The sequence below is a fragment of the Chelonia mydas genome, chromosome 3 (genome assembly GCF_015237465.2).
Source record: "Chelonia mydas isolate rCheMyd1 chromosome 3, rCheMyd1.pri.v2, whole genome shotgun sequence".
Lineage (NCBI taxonomy): Eukaryota > Metazoa > Chordata > Testudines > Cheloniidae > Chelonia > Chelonia mydas.
Window position 1 is genome coordinate 168,121,374 of NC_057851.1, and position 20,421 is coordinate 168,141,794.

Genomic DNA, 20,421 nt, shown 5'->3' on the forward strand with positions numbered 1-20,421 from the left:
CCTGGAGCCGGGGATCCGCGTTTCCTAGTTTTTTTTTTGGGCACCGGCAATGGGGAATGGTGCCGGGTGGAGCCTGGTGCCGGGGTGCACTGCGCACCGAGGCTGAGGTACATGGTGAGTCTTGGTGGGATGGCTCGGAAGCTGGGCGAAGGGCAGACTCCATGAGGAAAGCCCACAAATGAATATCACCGCGACCAGGAACACGACCTTCCAGGAAAGGAAAAGAAGAGAACAGGAAGCCAGAGACTCGAAGGGGGGACCTGTGAGGCACGAAAGCACCAGATTCAAGTACCATGGAGGGACAGGAGCCCTGACGTGTGGGTAGAGGCGCTTCAGGCCCTTAAAGAATCTGGCCGTGATATCCTGAGCTTAAACGGCAGGTGGAAATCTGAGATGGCCACTAGATGGATCTTGACTGATGAGAGGGACAAGTCCTGGAGCTTGAGATTCAGAGGGTAATCCGGAATGAGCTGCAGTGAAGCCCGCTCGGGACGGACACCTTTGTCCGCAATCCAGCAGGTGAGTCATTTCCACTTGGCCAGGTCGGTCGCTCTGGTGGAGGGCTTCCTACCCCCCAACAGGACTTGCTGAATCTCAGCCGAGCACTGCTGCTCCTGTGCGTTTAGCCACGCAGTAGCCAAGCTGTCAGATGTAGAGCCACCAGGTTCAGTTGCAGAAGACTGCTGTGGTTCTGGGAAAACAGATCTGACCTGAGCAGTAGCTGGAATGGGGCTGCCACTGAGAAGTCCAGCAAAGTGCTGAACCAGTGTTGGCGTTGCCAAGCCAGCGCTATGGAGGATGACCTTCGCCCTGTCCTGCCTGATCTTTGTGAGGACCCTGGGCAGTAATGGCACTGGAGGGAAAGCGTAGATCAGAGCCCCCGACCATGGGAGCAGAAAGGCATCTGACAGGGCTCCTCTGTCCATGCCCCCAATCGAGCAGAAAATATGTCATTTTCTGTTCTGCCTGGAAGCAAACAGATCAACCCAGGGAGTGCCCCACCTGTGAAAGATGGAACTGACCACCTCCAGATGAAGGGACCACTCATGGCGAGATGAGAACGTTCTCCTGATGCGATCTCCCAAAGTGTTCCTGGCTCCTGGGAGCTAAGCAGCCACAAGATGGATGTCGTGCTGCAGGGAGAAATCCCAGAGCTGGAGCGCTTCCTTGTGGAGGGCAGATGACCTGGCTCTGCCCTGCCTGTTGATATAGAAGACTGTAGCCATGTTGTCCATCAGGACCTGGACCACCATATGAGGTAGAAAGACTTGGCAGGCTAGTTGAACCACCCTGAGTTCCCTGGCGTTGATAATGCAGGAAACGATTGTGACTGGACCAACGACCTTGAGTTCTGAGATTGCCCAGGTGGGCTCCTCATCCTAGGTCCTAAGCATCAGAGACAAGGGTCACTGACGATGCTGGGCCTGTAAAGGGAACTCCTTCCCGCACCAATGTGGGATCCTGCCACCAGATGAGAGACAACAGTATGCTGTTCGGAATCCTCACCACCCTGTCCATGCTGCACAGGTTGGGAACAGACTGATGCCTGTAGGGGTCTGAGGTGGAGCCGTGCATTCTGGACTACATAAGTACATGCTACCATGTGACTCAAAAGTCTTAGGCACGTGTAGGCAGTCGTGAGTCTCGGGAAGGAAGGCTCTGGCCTAAGTGGAGTCGAGAACCGCTCCGATCAATTCTATGCATTGTACTGTGGTTAGGTTGACTTTTTTTCGTTCGTTATTAGTCCCAGATCATGACAGGTGGAACAGACCAGATCAATATGTGTCTCCACCTCATCTAGGGACCGGCCCCTTATCAACCAGTTGTCGAGGTAAGGGTAAATTTGGACTCCCCGATGTCACAGGTAAGCGGCCACTGGCGCTATACACTTTGTGCACACTCTCAGTGCTGATGAGAGACCAAAGGACATCACCGTGAACTGAAAGTGGTGCTAGCCCAACATGAAACAGATGAAGTGCTAGTGCCCCAGAAAGATGGAAATGGACGTATGTGTCCTTCAAATCGAGAGCGGTGTACCAGTCTCCATGATCCATGGAGGAAATGATGGAGGCCAGGGAGACCATGTGAAACTTCAACTTCTTGACAGACTTGTTGAGGTGATGCAGGTCTAGGACAGGTCTGAGGCCCCCTTTTGCCTTCAGAATTAGGAATTAGCGGGAGTAGAATCCTCTTTCTTTCATGTTCCAAGGAACCTCTTTCACTGCCCTCAGGTGCAGGAGATTTTAGATGTCCTGAACGAGGAGATGTTTGTAAGAAGGGACCCTGAAGAGGGACAGGGAAGGGGGAGTGGGAGGGTTGGTAGGCTATAAATTGGAGGGTGTAGTCCGAAGAAACCGTATCGAGCACTCAGCGGTCCGATGTGATATGGGACCAGGCTGACCGAAAAGGACGGAGGTGATTGAGAAAGGAGGGGGATGGATCTGGTGAATTGGCTGGGCCATTGTCCTAGGGCACACCCTCAAAACAGCTGCTTCTGGCCTCCCTGATTTCTGGGAGGGTCAGGCTGAGTCGCCAAGTGGGATGCTGATGGATAGTGGTCTCTTAAGCCCCTTCTCCTTGTCCTTCCTCCGGTAGGAGCCCAATCTGGGAGCCCCCCAGGACCTGGACTGCAGTGGAGGAGGAGAAGGAGGAGGACAGAATGGCTTCCTGGACTGCTGAGGAGTATGCAGCCGCCAGAAGCAGAGGGTGCCTTGGGAGTCCTTAAGCCCATGGAACCTCGAGTCTTGGCATCCTTATTTTTCGGTGTCCCGCTTGTTTACTGTGGACTCAACCAGCGATGCCGCAGCGGGACGAGCGCACAAATACTCAAAGCCCTCAGAGGAGGGGGATTGTCACAACGATTTGAGTATTTTGAGGACCCCAGGGTGGACAGGCAATTCCACCCATGCTGGGGTAGTGGCCGAGATGACACTGAAGAAGTCGTCAGCCTCCTCAGGAACCTCCTCAATTTGTAGGCCACGGTTTTCAGTCACCCGTTTAAGGAGGAACTGATGCTCCTTGAAGTCGTCTGGGGGACTGCTATGTTGGGATGGTCCGGCTACCGCCTTATCCGGGGGACGACGACGACTGCACCACCTGTGGGAGGGTGTTGTCGCCTTCCTTGACAGGGAAGGGCTCCCTCTGTTTGCTCACTCTGGTGGGAGATTGGCAGGTTGAGTAGCACCGCCTGCCCAAGGAACAGTAACAGGGCGAATGAGACCTGTGCCAAGATCCTGAACGACCCCTCCAGGACGGCAACCTACGTCAAGGAGACCGCCTGGTGAGGGTGACCGGCACCTGGTCGACCTATGGCTGGACATTCGCTGGTACTGGCGGTATGGGGAACAGCACCTTGAGTCTGCAGTGCTTAGTAGGTGGGGATCTCATTGGGGACCTAAGCCTTCTGGCCAGAGAGACAGGGTGTGGTGCTGGGGGCCGAAGTCGCAGCGATGGAGACCTGTGCCTGCAGTCTGGCAGCTCGGGGTGTTCCGTCAGTCCATTCTGCCGCACCCCAGTGGGCTTGCCCTTTGGTGCCAATCACCTGATATGGCACCTGTGGAGCCGGTTAGCCTTGCTCTTTAACCGCCTGGACTGCTTCTGGCACTGAAGGCCCCACGATAGGCTGGGAGCCCCTGCCACTTCCCAGGGTGGTGGGTGGGTACCTGCCTGGGCTGGGGGGGAGGGAGGTGGGGTCTGACCTCAGCAGTACCCCCATGAAGCCCCGAAGTTAACTCTATAATTAACTACTATGAACTATATAAAACAACCAGTAGAACCAAGTCTATGAAGAAGACAATGAAAGAAAACTGCTACTGCTCTTGTGATGCAAGGCAAGGCGCTCTGACCAACCATCACAGGCAGTAAGAAGGAACAGCATAGGGCTAGCGGCACCTGATATGCTGCCATACGAGTGTGGCACTCCAGAGGGCGCCACAGCCAGCCCTCCGGATATCGCAGAAATCTCCGACCACTGTGCATGTGGGCAAGCACACACCTAAAATGGAACCTACATGAGCAAGCACTCGAAGTATAACAACAGGTTCCTGTCTTGAGGATGTATCTAATTTAAATTGCTGTCATACATTGTGGCATTAAGCCGGGGGGTGGGGGGGGGGGACGGACACAAGAGAGCGGGAGGCAACAACATTGAAGAAATATATAAACATTAGGGCTGTCAAGCGATTAAAAAAAATTTATCACAATTAATCGCACTGTTAAACAAAACAATAAACTTCAGAGCCTACAAGTCCACTCAGTCCTATTTCTTATTCAGCCAATCGCTTAGACAAACAAATTTGTTTACATTTGCAGGAGATAATGCTGCCCGCTTCTTGATTACAGTGTCACCTGAAAGTGAGAACAAGAGCTCTCATGGCACTGTTGTAGCCGGCGTCGCAAGATATTTACATGCCAGATGTGCTAAAGATTCATGTGTCCCTTCATGCTTCAACCACCATTCCAGAGGACATGCATCAATGCTGATAGGTTCTGCTCGTTAACAACCCGAAGCAGTGCAGACCGACACATGTTCATTTTCACCATCTGAGTCAGGTGCCACCAGCAGAAGGCTGATTTTTTTTTTTTTGTGGTGGTTCGGGTTCTGTAGTTTCCGCATCCGAGTCTTGCTCTTTTAAGACTTCTGAGAGCATGCTCCACACCTCATCCCTCTCAGATTTTGGAAGGCACTTCAGATTCTTAAACCTTGGATCGAGTGCTGTCGCTATCTTTAGAAATCTCACATTGGTACCTTCCTTGCATTTTGTCAAATCTGTTCTTAAAATGAACAAAACATGCTGAGTCATCATCCAAGACTATTATAACATGAAATATATGGCAGAATGCAGGGAAAACGGAGCCAGAGATGTACAATTCTCCCCCAAAGAGTTCAGTCACAAATGTAATTAATGCATTTTTTTTTTTTTAATAAGCATCATGAGCATGTCCTCTGGAATGGTGGCCAAAGCAATGAAGGGTCATACGAATGTTTAGCATATCTGGATGTAAATACCTTGCAATGCTGGCTACAAAAGTCCCATGAGAACTCCTGTTCTCACTTTCTGGTGATACTGTAAATAAGAAGCGGGCAGCATTATCTCCTGTAAATGTAAACAAACTTGTCTGGCTTAATGATTGGCTGAACAAGAAGCAGGACTGAGTGGACTTGTAGGCTCTAAAGTTTGGCATTGTTTTGTTTTTGAGTGCAGTTACGTAAAAAATAAAAATCTACATTTGTAAGTTGCACTTTCACGATAAAGAGATTGCACCACAGTATTTGTATCAGGTGAACTGAAAAAATACTATTTCTTTTGTTTATAATTTTTACAGTGGAAATATTTGTAATAAAAATTATATTATAAAGTGAGCACTGTACACTTTGTATTCTGTGTTGTAATTGAAATCAATATATTTGAAAATATAGAAAAACATCCAAAAATATTTAATGTATTTCAATTGGTATTCTATTGTTTAACAGTGTGATTAAAAAACTGTGATTGTATCTACAACATCCAAAAAACAACCAAACGTATGTTAACGTTGCAAAACCAAGCACTCAAAAGCTAGAAAATGTTAGAATTATGGTTGTCTGTACACTTTTAATTGAGCCCCCTTGTGTGTATGCACTGTGATACAGTCTTTAATTACATAAACACTCTCTTGCACTTATCTACCTCAGCAACTGCAAGTGTTTACAAATAACTGAAAAACAAGTACAAAAGGTCAGATTACAACTGGCACAGCTCCATTTTTCACTTCGGAGGAGGCAGTTAATAAGTTTTGCTCATCTGTGTTCAATTACCTGTATCTCTCAAGCGGTGTTTTTTTTCAGAACACTCAAACATGAGATGAGTTCACATCGACTTGAAGAGGTTTTCTCTTTCAAATAAGTTTCAGCTAGCACTTTCAAACATGACTTAATATTTTCTTGACTATGTACAAGTAATTTTTTCAGAAGTGCCTAACTGATTTAGGAATTTAAGTCATTTTCAGAAGTGACTAAGGCACTGGGAGCCTGAGTCCCACTAACTTTCAACATTTGAAAATGGGACTTGGGCACTTTTGAGAATTGTACTCCATATCTTCAAAGACCTAATTTTATCCAAGTACATACCCTAAAATAAGTGTGTACCTATACCTTTAATCTTCATATTCATTTTATTACACCCTTCAATGGCCAATCAATTAGCTTGGAAAGTTTTGCATCATTATTCTCCTAACTGGTCAAACTGTTTCTGCTTTGAAAGGACTGACCAAAGAGCAATGGACTAAGCTACTTCACTTGACAACATTGCGCTTTCATTTAGCAACCCATTTCTTTCTCCTTCCCTTGTGCAACTTCCAACTTGTTTGTTTCAGCAGACACTCATTTTCTCAATGAGCTATGGACATTTACTTTTGAGGCTCTGATGTCACAAGATCTTCTTCAAAGAAGGTATCATATGTGAATCATAAAATTATATATCTGGCAGTTTCATCTTATAATTTTGAACCAAGGAAATTTCGGCGTGAATAATCTGTAGTGGTGACTTCACTGAAACTTGTCTGTACTAGAAATAGCACACGCTGCTGCTGCTAACAGATTTAGCACTGGTTCACAACTGCACGTGGCTTAGCTGTAGGTATAGTCTATAACACATTGTTCATCTCTGTTCCAGAAAACTATGGTTAAGACTTGCTCTGAGTAGATTTTACACCATTGTTTTCTGAACCAGTGCTGAAGAAAGTTTGTCTTCAGCTGCAATTTAAACTGTTGTTAAAAACAGGTAATTTTTTCTAACGTAGACCAGGCCAAATTAGTAGCCTAGCTAGACAATTCTTCACCACACATTTCTAATGATAGCATTGGGCATGATTATCAAAGAAAAGGCCAGTCTGAAAATGTAACTGAAGAACTGTTCAGATTAATTGCTGTGTATGCAGGACTGCACATGAAGAATTAAGAGGAGTTGGCCTAACAAGTTAAGCTAGGGGCTAGAACAAAGCAGCGGTCACAGCAAGTGTATTCAAACTACCATGAGGTGATGTAACATCACCACAACAACAGAATCTTTAAAGGATAAGCCCCCACATACTATATCCAAGGAGCACACATGGTAGGATGATGTGTTGGGGGATGAGGGGGGAGAAGAGATACCCAAGTGGTATAAAGTTCCCTCCTCCATTCCCCTGGTCCTAAGTCAACTGTGTGGCAGTCTAGTCCCCAAGCATAAATTAGCGTAGCCTAAAGGATGCTGTTATGCCAACTGACAAAGACCAAAATGGCAACCAGGGGTTGGCAGGATGTAACAAAACCCCGAACATGCATCCTTTGCTCTAGCCACATCTGCTACCTTGGCAACAGAGAGAAGGGGTGCTATAGACTCTATAGTATAGAGCGTGCAACAGCCCTCTGTCACTGAAGGATTGCTACACATGGTGATCCCTCTCTGGCCAGTCACACTGGGTCTACTGTCAGAATATACCAGTAATGCAGCACACAATGACCACACCACACTCCCAAACCAAACACTGTATCTACCAGCTCTGGAGAGAAACAAGAGACTACCTGAGAGACCCCTGTTTGAATGAGATTTTGATTAGACACACACAGACTGAAGCTGGACAAAGGTGTTTTTTTTTGTTTTGTTTTGTTTTTTACAAGAGCTAAGCAAAAGGATTTTCTAAGATGTATATTTTTTCACCCTGTTTAATTAGTATATCTTAAGTTTTGGGGCAAGCTCACTACACTTTTAATCTTCAGTTTTAGTGTGTTTAAACTCAACTTAATATTTATTTTGTTTCTAATTGCCTTTATTTTCTCCAACAATGTTTTTTTCCTAAGGCAACCTGAACTGAACTTGGTGACTTACGGGGAAATTCACTGTCTGGCACCCTGGAGATCAGGAAGGGAGAGAAAGGTACCTGTCTAAATATCTGGTCACATAAACGTGTTGTGAACCCCTTCTCTGACAGTACCGTGAGGAACCTGGCTGTCGTCAGTGGGTGCACAGCAAAAGACTGAACCCTGGAGCGATGTTAGGCCTGCACTGCAGCAACTACTGCCCTCCTCCTCCTTCCCCAAAATTCCCTGCCTGAAGACAGTAGCAACTTAACACCTTATGGCCTGCCCGCAACACAGTTTCAGAGTCCTGCTTCCCCAAAGACCACAAGCAGCAGCAGTGGGAAAGGCTGGACTAAATTAGGCCTTCCAACTCTCCTCCCCCTGTATAGGTGTCAAAACTACCTCACCTGGCACCAACAAGTCCCAAAGGGACTACAAACCAAAACTACTGGACATGTTATTTCAACCATCTCAAGATCAGAACCTGTACTCTATTCTGCTCAGCACGTCTTCAACAGAACATCAGGAATCCCACAACACCAGAATCCTGCAGCAATAATTAACAGACTCTGCTACCACTTCCTCAGATGTACCTGTTGTAATGCAACTAGTCAGTTTTGCATCTGCACTGCCTCACCGTGCCCTTCACTCTTGTTCTTGTTTTGTTGCAATTGATCCTTACCTCTACCTTTTTCCATCTACCTTTAGCCTACCATTCCTATCTCAGTCTTGCTGCCCCTCCAACCTCTCCTGCTACTAAATGCCCTCATTCCTCTAACCATGATTTCATCTCTGTACCACCACATAATTAAATTAGCTTGGTTAATAAGCAAGCTACCTACATTTAAAATGTAATTACATTTCTAACCACCAGTACCTGCACATAAACATTTGCAACTCCATGATCTGACTTCTTGTATCCCTTCTCATCTCCTCCCCTCACACCTTCCCCACTATTGTTATTCACCCATATTGCTGAAGGTTTAGACCCCAAACCAGTTGTAGGATCGGGGCCCTGGGTTGCAAGTTTTTCAAAGCCATGACTGTATATATGTCTGCAAAGCGTCTAGCACACATCTGGGCTCTCTAAGTAACATAACACCACTAGGCTGACGTAGTGATCTCCACTGGGCAATAACAGCTTGAGGCATTATATTCTCTCTGTTCATCACTTTCTCAATTCCCAAGGTAATGGCATTCTATGGTAACCTTCAGTTTCAGTCAACGTTTTTAGAGAGGGAACACTAAATAGCCCTGATTATCGGTTTCATTACAAACAGAGATGTTTAGAATTTACCTTTGTTACTATATACAAAATGAGGAATAGTTCAGTAGTTATTGAAAATAAACTTTCATTTAGAAGAAACGTAACCCACATATACAAAAGGACCAAATCAGACTTTGAAAAGGTTACACAAGACTTGGAAATCCTAACCCAATGAGCATAAAAAGACAAGCAAGACAGCCAGATGTCCATCTGATCTTTTGATAACAGCATCGGGGTTTATGCCAGAATCTCTGACTCTTGCTGGTTTTAACATTTCACGGTCAATCACCCCAAAGTTAACTTGCTCATTACTTCTTAATTCTTAAAGAAACAGGAGAGGTAAATTGGCAACAGCTAATTTATACAGGGAAGTAGGCTTTCAAACCAAATCAAACAATATTAATTTGTTTACTGTCTGATTAATTTAAAATGTGACTAAACTAGTCTCTGAACAAAGTCTTTTTTAAGATAAAGAAATTACCATCAGTGCAAAGAAAACTCAAGAGCACGTTTGAAAAAACTGTGAAAGAAAAGTCTATTAAATCCAAAGAAACAGCTAGTAAAAACACAGAAAACTGCAAAATGTCTTATATTTCCTTTAGCATTCACTTCACTTCTAAACATCCCACAACAAGTTTTTTCCTCCTTACACCTTTCTTTTCTCTTGTATTTCAGTCACACTCTTAAAATAAACTCCTCTTCAGCCCTTGATAATAATTGCATTGTATTCTTTTCTGTATTATCATAATAAAGCTATTAAAGCATCAAAAACTCACTACATTTAGGACTACTGCTTTTCTACTGAAGTGTAAAGCATTTTCTAAAAAGATACAGTTTTGTCCTACCATCAGAGGACTAAAAAAAAAAAAAAAAAGAAAAGAAAACCAGTTAACATAATTTTTATACAAGATTTTTAATGTCTCATGATTCAGAGGAGGATTTCTGTTATCTCATGTATTTTTTTCCTCAGGAGATTACCCCTAAAGGAAAAAAAGGTGTTTCAGAAAAGAAAGTTCAAAGAAAGAAGACAACAAAGTTTCATTTTCTGAAAGACTCTCCCCTTTACAATGTTAACTGGACAAGTAATGCAGAATTAAAACACACACACAAACACACAGAGCGCTAAGAAAAAATATCACAATCTGGGCAGACTCTGCAGCTGCCCTTTTGACTTATCAATTTCAGTAAGCAAAATTTCAATCAAGTCTAGATAAAATATACTAATCCTAAATAGACCAAGTTTGTCACCTACCACTTTCTATAAGCTGCTTACCATGGTTTAAAAAAATTCTAAATTAAATGCCAAACAGTAGCAGACAGCACTTATTTGGCTGATTAACTTGTAGACAAGCATTACAAATAAATCTGAGTATGGTCTGCAGCAAATTAAATTCCAGTGCTTTTAAGAACAAAGAATTCCTTGGGAAAGAGGATTAGTAACTTTACACCCAGGAATGCCAGTTTAATTTAATTGTTCCACAATCCAAGATTTAATATGCAAATATCATTTTGATATATAACAGTGAATTTGATAAAGTAAGAAAACAACTTCAGAAGAGAGAGTCTGGTTGCATATTGAACTGTAATTATACATAATTAAGAAGCTGGCCGAGTTCTTCCCCCCCGCCCTTCATTATTTATTAACATGAATCAGAACAAGACTAATTAAAGGTTAAAAATTTTAAATGTATTCTAATTAAGAGTCTAAATAGTCGCATGATTAGAGTATTGTAGTTAAAATCCCACCTCAATGATCTTCTTGGCCTCTTTGTATTTTCCTGTATTCAGGAAGGCAAAGAAGATATCATAGAGCATCGTCATTTCACCTCGTTCTTGACTCACAAAGTCCATGGCTATAGAGAGAAGAAAACTCATTTAATTGTCTGTTTAATAACTGGGAAGCATTTTAAAAACAGATGTCAAAAATAATCAAACAAGTAAGATTCCCCACACCTGGCAAAACACTAAATAAGTGATGGGGAAATAATTTTCTGGAAAGAGATACTAAGAATGAGGACAAAACATTTCAAGATACCTCGCAGCTCAAGGTTAAATGTATTTCAAGTGCTTTTGCTAATCTGCATTATAGTTTATAATAATTAAATTCAACAGCATTAACAGATTATAAATTGGCATTCTATATTGCTGCAGACTATGAGGACTTAGGATTTCTTAAACATGTTGAGGGAGGGACATATAGAACAAGTTATGGTGTGTCAACACCAATAGACTGACACATATTCCATGATAGCAGCCTTCTGCTGATAGCTAGGGATTTGGTTGTGGAAACATTAGGTTCCTTCGTACCTAAAGTAAGCTTCATTTTTTTTAATTTGCAAAAAGGACACCTAGATGCTGCTGAAAGCTTTAAAGTTATGCCCATATACTCTACGCATCCTTCCACTGTTTGCACAGCCTGATGTACAGATAGCAAAAAACTAAACTAAACTAAACCACCACCTCCATAAAGAAGCCAAAATAACCCAACAAGCAATATTTGACTATATCCAACTAACCTTTCTGCAGGAGATCAGTATTTCCTTGTTCTATTAGCCTGCACAAGATGTCATGGAGCCTAGGGATCTTGCCATACTTTTTACAACAGTCAATGGTAGCTTCCAGTGCAGCAGGTACATCATCCCTTACGAAAAAAGGTATACAGTTTAAGTTAAAACAATGTAAACAGCCTATAAGCAAAGTCTGCACAAGAACAGTACAGTATGGCTTAGGGTTTCAACTAAAATTCATGTAATCGCATAAGGATTTTTACATAGACTCCTTAATAACAGGACATTAAGAAATTTGTCCATTCAGAAAATTTTCCACATCCCAGAGTCAGTTTGCATTTTAAATTTATATTAGGGCTGTCGAATAGTCGCAGTTAACTCATGCGATTAACTCAAAAAGTTAATCGTGATTAATCGTACTGTTAAACAATAGAATACCAATTGAAATTTATTAAATATTTTGGATATTTTCTAATTTTTCAAATATATTGATTTTAATTACAACACAGAATATAAAGTGTACAGTACTCACTTTATTTCTTTTGTGTTTTACAGTGCAAATACTTGTAATCAAAAATAAATATAGTATTTTTCAATTCACCTAATACAAGTACTGTAATGCAATCTCTTTATCATGAAAGTTGAATTTACAAATGTAAAATTGACTAAAAACCTGCATTCAAAAATAAAACGTAAAATTTTAGAGCCTGCAAGTCCACTCAGTCCTACTTCTTGTTCAGCCAATCGCTCAAACAAGTTTGTTTACATTTGCAGGAGATAATGCTGCCCCCTTCTTATTTACAACGTCACCTGAAAGGGAGAACAGGTGTTCTTGTGGCACTATTGTAGCCGAAGTCGCAAGATATTTACATGCTAGATGCGCTAAAGATTCACATGTCCATTCATGCTTCAACCACCATTTGAGAAGAGATGCATTCATGCTGATGACAGGTTCTGCTCGATAACAATCCAAAGTAGTTTCATTATCTGAGTCAGATACCACCAGCAGAAGGTTGATTTTCTTTTTTGGTGGTTCGGGTTCTGTAGTTTCCACATCAGAGTGTTGCTCTTTTAAGACTTCTGAAAGAAAGCTCAACACCTCATCCCTCAGATTTTGGAAGGCACTTCAGATTCTTAAACCTTGGGTCGAGTGCTGTAGTTATCTTTAGAAATCTCACATTGGTACCTTCTTTGCGTTTTGTCAAATCTGCAGTGAAAGTGTTCTTAAAATGAACAATGTGCTGGGTCATCACCCGAGACTGCTATAACAGGAAATATATGGCAGAATGCGGGTAAAACAGAGCAGGGCACATACAATTCTGCCCCAAGGAGTTCAGTCAGAAATTTTATTAACGCTTATTTTTTAAATGAGCATCATCAGCATGGAAGCATGTCTCTAGAATGATGGCCAAAGAATGAAGGGGCATACGAATGTTTAGCATATCGGGCACATAAATACCTTGCAATGCCAGCTACAAAAGTGCCATGCAAATGCCTGTTCTCCCGTTCTGGTGACACTGTAAATAGGAAGCGGGCAGCATTATCTCCTGCAAATTGACACGTTTCAGAGTAGCAGCCGTGTTAGTCTGTATCCGCAAAAAGAAGAGGAGTACTTTTGGCACCTTAGAGACTAACAAATTTATTAGAGCATAAGCTTTTGTGGGCTACAGCCCACTTCATCGGATGCACAGAATGGAACATATAGTAAGAAGATAGATATATATACACATACAGATAAGTTGGAAGTTGCCATACAAACTGTGAGAGGCTAATTAGTTAAGATGAGCTATTATCAGCAGGAGAAAAAAACTTTTGTAGTGATAATCAAAATGGCGCATTTAGAGAGCTGACAAGAAGATGTGAGGATACTTAACTTAGGGAAATAGTTTTAAATTGTAACCAAATTTGTTTGAGCAATTGGCTGAAGTAGGACTCGGTGGACTTCTAGGCTCTAAAGTTTTACATTGTTTTATTTTTGAATGCAGGGTTTTTGTCAATAATTCTACATTTGTAAGTTCAACTTTCATGATAAAGAGATTGCACTACAGTACTTGTATTAGGTGAACTGAAAAATACTATTTCTTTTGTTTTTTACAGTGCAAATATTTGTAATTTAAAATAAAGTGAGCACTGTACACTTTGTATTCTGTGTTGTAACTGAAATCAATATATTTGAAAATGTAGAAAACATCAAAAAGTATTTAAATAAATGGTATTCTATTACTGTTTAACAGTGTGGTTAATTGTGCAATTAATCGAGATTAATTTTTTTATCGTGCAATTAATCATTATTGATTTTTTTAATCATTTGACAGCCCTAATTTATATTTTAAAAGTAACAGGTACAGAAGTTTGCAAATTAACATATTTAATGGTAGACTGTCCTGTTTTGGAAATACAGACAGTTTCTCCACAGATGGAAAAACATCTTATAGAAATATCAATCATATGACTAGATCTTCACCTCAGACCTCTTACAAGTAGCAGAACATTTATAATGTTGTGATTGTGAATACTGTTCACTAGGGATTAACATTCAAAAGTCTGTGTACTCTGCTGAAAGCTGGACCTAATTTTTGCAGCAAAATTCCTGGACACTGCAGCACAGCATTGCAGCCGACTGGAAATTCTGTGGCAGTTTCAATTAAGTAAGTTTAACTATTTCACTGTGTTCCCACAATTTCCATTGCTTCAAATTTCTGCACTAATATTTAAAATGTTACTTTTAAAGTTACAGAGTTAGCAACCCAAAAAGATGAATGGAACACTTCAGACCTATCAGAGCTACTGTTTTACATCTCTTGCACATTTGGGTACAAATCACTGCACTGGTTTACACTTTCAAAGTTATCCTCACAATTATGGGGACTAGAAGCCTTTTCTTTTAAATGAAAAAACTTATTTTTTAGTATATTTGTCCAAAAAGGACAGATTCCAAGCAGAATCACACTACAGTCATGGACTTATGTATGCAAAGGTTTTGTCTTTATGCTGAACTACATATGCTCTATATGCAATAGTCATAGTAACTTCAAATACCAATATATTTTTAAAATATACTCAACCAGAAGGAAAGGAGGACTCACGAAAGCTTATGCTCATATAAATCTGTTAGTCTCTAAGGTGCCACAAGTACTCCTTTTCTTTTTGCGGATACAGACTAACATGGCTGCTACTCTGAAATCAACCAGAAGGGAGTTTTAAAATAATTAAGAATTTATATAGCACTGTAAACGGAAATAGTGTTTTTTTAAAAGAGAACACAAACCAAATCAAACAGTCCCTCTCCTAAAGAGCTTACAATAACATACAAAGCATAGGACAACAGCTGAAATATAGCAGAGGGTGTAGAGAAATAAGTGGTTAGAGAGACCAGTGTAGCAAAGTTATATGGAATTCGGAGGTTTAAAGAAACAGTTTGGAGAGCAGAGGGTTGGTATGGGAAAAATATGTAAAAATAATCTGTGGAGCAAAAATCAACATTTGTTGTGTGATATTTTGATCCTTTCTATATTTTGAAAGACAACCAGATAAAGGCTGGTGAAAGTGGGTAGGAATACACAGGTACGAAACATGTATGTTTGAAGCCTGTTTACAACAGGTGGTAAATCCATACTGTACACTTGACACAGTAATAATAATTTTTGATTTTTGAAGCAACTTCTATTGAGCACCTCCTCAACAGTATTTCATAAGCCTGAATTGAGGAAATGATGTAGTCATTGAAAGTTAATTCATTTCCAAATTGTTCATATTTTTTTCTCTTACACAAATGTTCATAGATAAGGCCAGAAGGGACCACTGTGATAATCTACTCTGACCTCTTGCCTAACACAGGCCCTAGCACTTCCCTGAATTATTTTTTGTTTGAACTTCAGAATATCTTTTAGAAAAACATCTTATCTTGATTCTGAAATTTCCTGGGATGGAGAATCCACCATACCATTTGGTAAGTTGTTCCAAAGGTCAGTTACTCTCACTGTTAAAAAATGTACACTTGATTTCTAGTCTGAATTTGTCTAGTTTCAACGTCCAGCCATTGGATCTTAGTCTGATAGGGCAAAGATGCTTCTAATTTCAAATTTCTGTTCCCCATGTAGATACATGTGATCAAGCTTCCCCTTAACCTTCTCTTTCAAAAGAGAACTCAAGGAGATCAGTCTACTTTTTCCACTATATGGGATGTTTTCCAGTCCTTTAATCATTATCATGGCTCTTCTCTGAACCCCCTCCAATTATCAACACCCTTCTTGAAACAGTGAACACCAGTACTGGACACAATATTCCAGTAGTGATCACACCAGTCCCAAATACATAGGTAACAACCTCCTCAGCTCCTACTTGAGACTTTCCTGATTATGCATCCAAGGATTGCATTAGCCCTTTTGGCCACAGCATAGCACAGGAAGTTCACATGCAGCTGATTATCCATGTAACCCCAAACTTTTTTCTGAGTTACTGCTCCCCAGGATAGAGTCCCCCATCCTGTAAATACAACCTGTATTCTTTGTTTCTAGATGCATAACTTCACATTTGGCTGTATTAAAATGTATAGTTTTATTCTGTCCATCTTACTAATTGATCCAGATTGCTCTGCATCAGTGACTTGTCCTCTTCATTATTTACCCCCTGTCAATATTTGTAAAGTCTGCAGACTTTATCAGTGATAATTTTATGTTGTCCTCCAGGTCAATGATAAATGTTAAATCACACAGGGCCAAAATCCAACTTCTGTGGAATCGCATTAGAAACATATCTGCTCAGTAATTATTCCCTGTGTAAAATTACATGTTGAGACCTATCAGTTAGCCAGTTTTTAATCCATTTAACATGTGCCATGTTAGTTTTGTATCATTCTAGTTTCTTAATCAAAATTTTACATTGCCCTTGATTTTATTACTATTTCATCTATATTAAGATTTTAAAATGTATTAAAAAGTAAAATATAAATGCAGAAGAAATGTTAATGTTATAATATTACTGACACTGTGAAAATGAGCCTAACTTGACGGATCTCTACCTTATCCCCTTACTAAGCCCTGTTTACAGTGCATCTTCTGGCACCCCACAGAGTCATTTGAATTTTTGTCATTTGGGGTGAAGACTAAATTACAGGTTAATTTCAAAACTGTAAGTAGATGTTGCAGACTAGATTACTGTCATACAAGAGGAATACTATGGATGAAATATAGATGGATATAAAGCTTCATATAATCACATAATTCTTCTGCTTTAGATGCAAGTTCAGTTTAACACCTTTAAAATCAATTTTTATTGAAAACTGCTCTCAAATTCTTGTGAGGCACAACAGCACTTACACATACAAATTAAAGTTTTCCGTTGTAAATTCAGCTCAGACTGATTCTTAAACTGCAATAGTATTGTCTCAGCTGTATACCCACAGTGTTAAAGTGACTGCTTTAGGTCAAAACTATCAATAAATGAATGAATGAACTAGAATGTCAATCAAACAGACACATTAATAGTTTTTGGTCTCTAAATGTATGATTCTGAAGATATTTATACTGTGTGTGCAGAATAAAAAAATCCAATAAAAAGATAATGGAAATAACATACGTGTTATGGTGTTTGCTGCTCGTACAACATACAAAATGTTTCCATACTCAGGCCCCCAAAATAAATTTAAGCTCAATAATGAGACTGGTACATTATAACCTGGCTTAACAGACCATCACCTTAAAGTGATAAAAATCCACTACATTTGTCTCAAATTTCCTCAGAGCCACATTGCTGGGGAGTTTTTGTTTTATAAGGCTGCCCAACTACAACTTACTGTAAGACAACATTTATAAGGTGAATGCATAGGGTTGGTTGCCAAATGATTATACAATGCAAAATAAAGGAAAACAAAACAGCTCCAGAATACACGTTTATAATACAAAAAGAAAAGGAGTACTTGTGGCACCTTAGAGACTAACCAATTTATTTGAGCATATGCTCAAATAAATTGGTTAGTCTCTAAGGTGCCACAAGTACTCCTTTTCTTTTTGCAAATACAGACTAACACGGCTGTTACTCTGAAACCTGTCGTTTATAATACAAACAGAACTTAACACTATTGGAATTGCAAAAACTAAACCTGGGAGGCTTAAATGACTTTGTCCTTGGGTTACTACAATTTGCAGAATAAATCATAGTACCTTTTAATTGTTATATAAAATGCAGTTGTTTAAAGATGATTTTTTTTTTTGGCGGGTACTGGCAAGTATTTTTGTGAGAAGAGAGTTGTTAATAATTCAGTAGAAAAAAACCCCACTGACAAAACAAGAACTTACAACACAGCCTTAACATTTAATTTATTTTTAAGATTATGTTAATGTTTTGAATGCACATTTTGCTAAATCTTACAACAGTTTTGCATTTTAATTCAACTGTATGAATATTATTTTTTATTCAGTTACATTTAGAACAAAATGTGTGTGCAAATAACCAGACAGGTCCAAGTTAATGTCTGAAAATCTTATTGGACACAATCTTCTTATACAATTTATATATTCATCAATATCCATATTTACATCTCAAAGGTTCATATAATGGATAAAGTGCCTGATCCCAAACACGTTTTAGTTAGTGTGTCCAGTGATGCAGCATTCACAACCTGGCTAGCAAACTTGTGTGTCCATGGGGTCATCAATGCAAGGTAGGGGTCTAAGTTTTTAAATATAAATTCACATGATCTATGGATCATGGAAAAGAATGAGAGTTTTATTTTTATGGGTGAACTACTATTAAAATTTTACTTCTTTTTATTAGTATTGACAAATGCCATTTATGCTTCTTTTTAAAGGGCAAACTCCTATTTCTCTTTTAAGAAACACTTCACATAAGCAGTTTCGATATTACTTCTCTCACTGCAATCTCTTCATTTAAAAAAAGGAGGTATGCTATCATAACCTAAATGACAGAAGCAGCCTAAGGCATATGCGTATTATGTTTGACCCCCTCATAAATACAAGACAGCTCTAACTCAGCATTGCGCTGCAATTGCTTGGGGCCCTTGTGAATTCTTATATACTGTGGCCCCAATCCTGCAAACACACCCATGTGGGTAATTTCACTTAAACATGTAATTCCACTCAACTAAGAAAGACTACTTCCATAAATAAAGTTACTGACAAGAACAAGTGTTTGCAGGATCAGGCTCTGCAACAAGACACTATCTAATTCTTCTCTCATACGTATTTCAAATTATATAAATCATTCCCCTCTTGCTTCAAGCATGTAGCTCTAACCCTAACCCTTTTACTTGTAATAAACAACTTTCCAAAGCAGAGAGTCTGCTTGATAAAAAGACTCCAAATATTGATTTTAATTGGAATGAAGTGCTACAACGTTATGCATAAAGCTTTAGTGAAGTGGCAATTTACCTAAGGGGTTTACTGATTGAAAAGCTCTCAAACCTGAAATCACTAGAGAAGGAGAAAGAAAAAAGGGACTCTGGAAGAAGAAAAAAAAAAAAAAAAAGAAAACTCTTAAAACAAATCCCTCTCTGCAAATCTGAAGCAGATGTTAGCATGGAGGCAAATCAATTCAGTAAGGTACAATCAGCTTTACAAAAATTATTCTGTTAAGAAAACGGGCTCTTGAAAGAACTAAATGTTTTTTTCTGTTCATCAGCTACAGCAAGGAATCTTCAAGGAGACTGGTGTTGCAATTACAACTAATCCTCCCCAAAAAATTAACTGTGTTGAAGGCTTTGTAATTTCCCTAGGTACAATTTAGCTGTCACTTACTTTAAAATTTACTCAAACATGCGTTCCGAACAGCACTAACTTCACATGTCAAGTGCTTTCCAGCCAATTGAGTCTAAACTGGAAGTCGGTGTTAAACAACTGAATGATTAGACAAGATAGCTCATTTCCCTGCTCTTTTGTTCAGAATAAAATGCCACATTTACATTATCAGGCTCAACAGGATTTTCTGACAGAGGGAGAAAAAACCCTAGTGAACACTGTCCGTATTAAGCACATGAAGCCTGTCATTTACCAATCATCCTTCAAAAAGCAATAGCCATGAATGTAACTTAATTACGACCCAATGATCCTTGACGAAAAATCATCTTATCACTGTCCTGTCCCCCTAGGGCAAATGAACCACTTTTGTCCTCTGGCACTGATGATGCTAAATTCCTAATTGCAATAATGGAGTAAAAGAGCCAAACCTCCTTAATTTCCTTGCAGCACTTAAGAGTTTTAAACTGGGAGGAATAATACAGAACTAATATAAATACTTGGAATAAAGATGTTGAAAATTAGAAAAAACTATCATCAATTAAAGACAAGCAATATTTAAAAATATTACTTATTTTTAAAAATAATGAGTTAAAAGGTCATTAAACGTATCGCATTTACAAAGGAATCATCCCTAGCACACAAAACCGCACATGTACTTAAGTATATGAAACCTAGACAAGAACTATGGACAAACAGAGGACTCAGATTGCATCAACACACCTGCTATATGAGACACCAATGAAATGCATGTGTGTTCACACAGACTGCAGAACAAATTAACCCACAGGGCCCTTTAATGGACAGCATGAATTAAAACTGCTATTTTGATCATTTTTAAACAAATACAATCCAGTTATACCTTCTGGATATTTTCAAATGACTCTACCAATTAAACAGGTTGTGTTCACTGATCTCTGCTGACAAAATAGTTACATATTTTGCCTACATAGTTTAGATTTAATGCACATTTTATATTTAGCTACCTGGAAATTTTCTTAGCAAATGTGATAAGGGTTTTAAGTATGTATTTGTCCATGATGTATAAATTAACTAGCAGTATATTTTTCTTTAAAT

General features: G+C 39.9%; 1 protein-coding gene across 1 annotated transcript in view; it reads right to left on the bottom strand.

Annotated features, from left to right (window-relative positions):
* Positions 1 to 20,421, bottom strand: part of LRPPRC (leucine rich pentatricopeptide repeat containing) — a 168,653-nt gene that overhangs the window by 80,997 nt on the left and 67,235 nt on the right. The window contains exons 24-25 of the mRNA XM_037895838.2: positions 11,603 to 11,727; positions 10,833 to 10,939 (exon numbers count right to left, since the gene is read on the bottom strand). Coding sequence (XP_037751766.1) covers positions 10,833 to 10,939; positions 11,603 to 11,727 — 232 coding nt within the window. The remainder of the gene's footprint in view (positions 1 to 10,832; positions 10,940 to 11,602; positions 11,728 to 20,421) is intronic.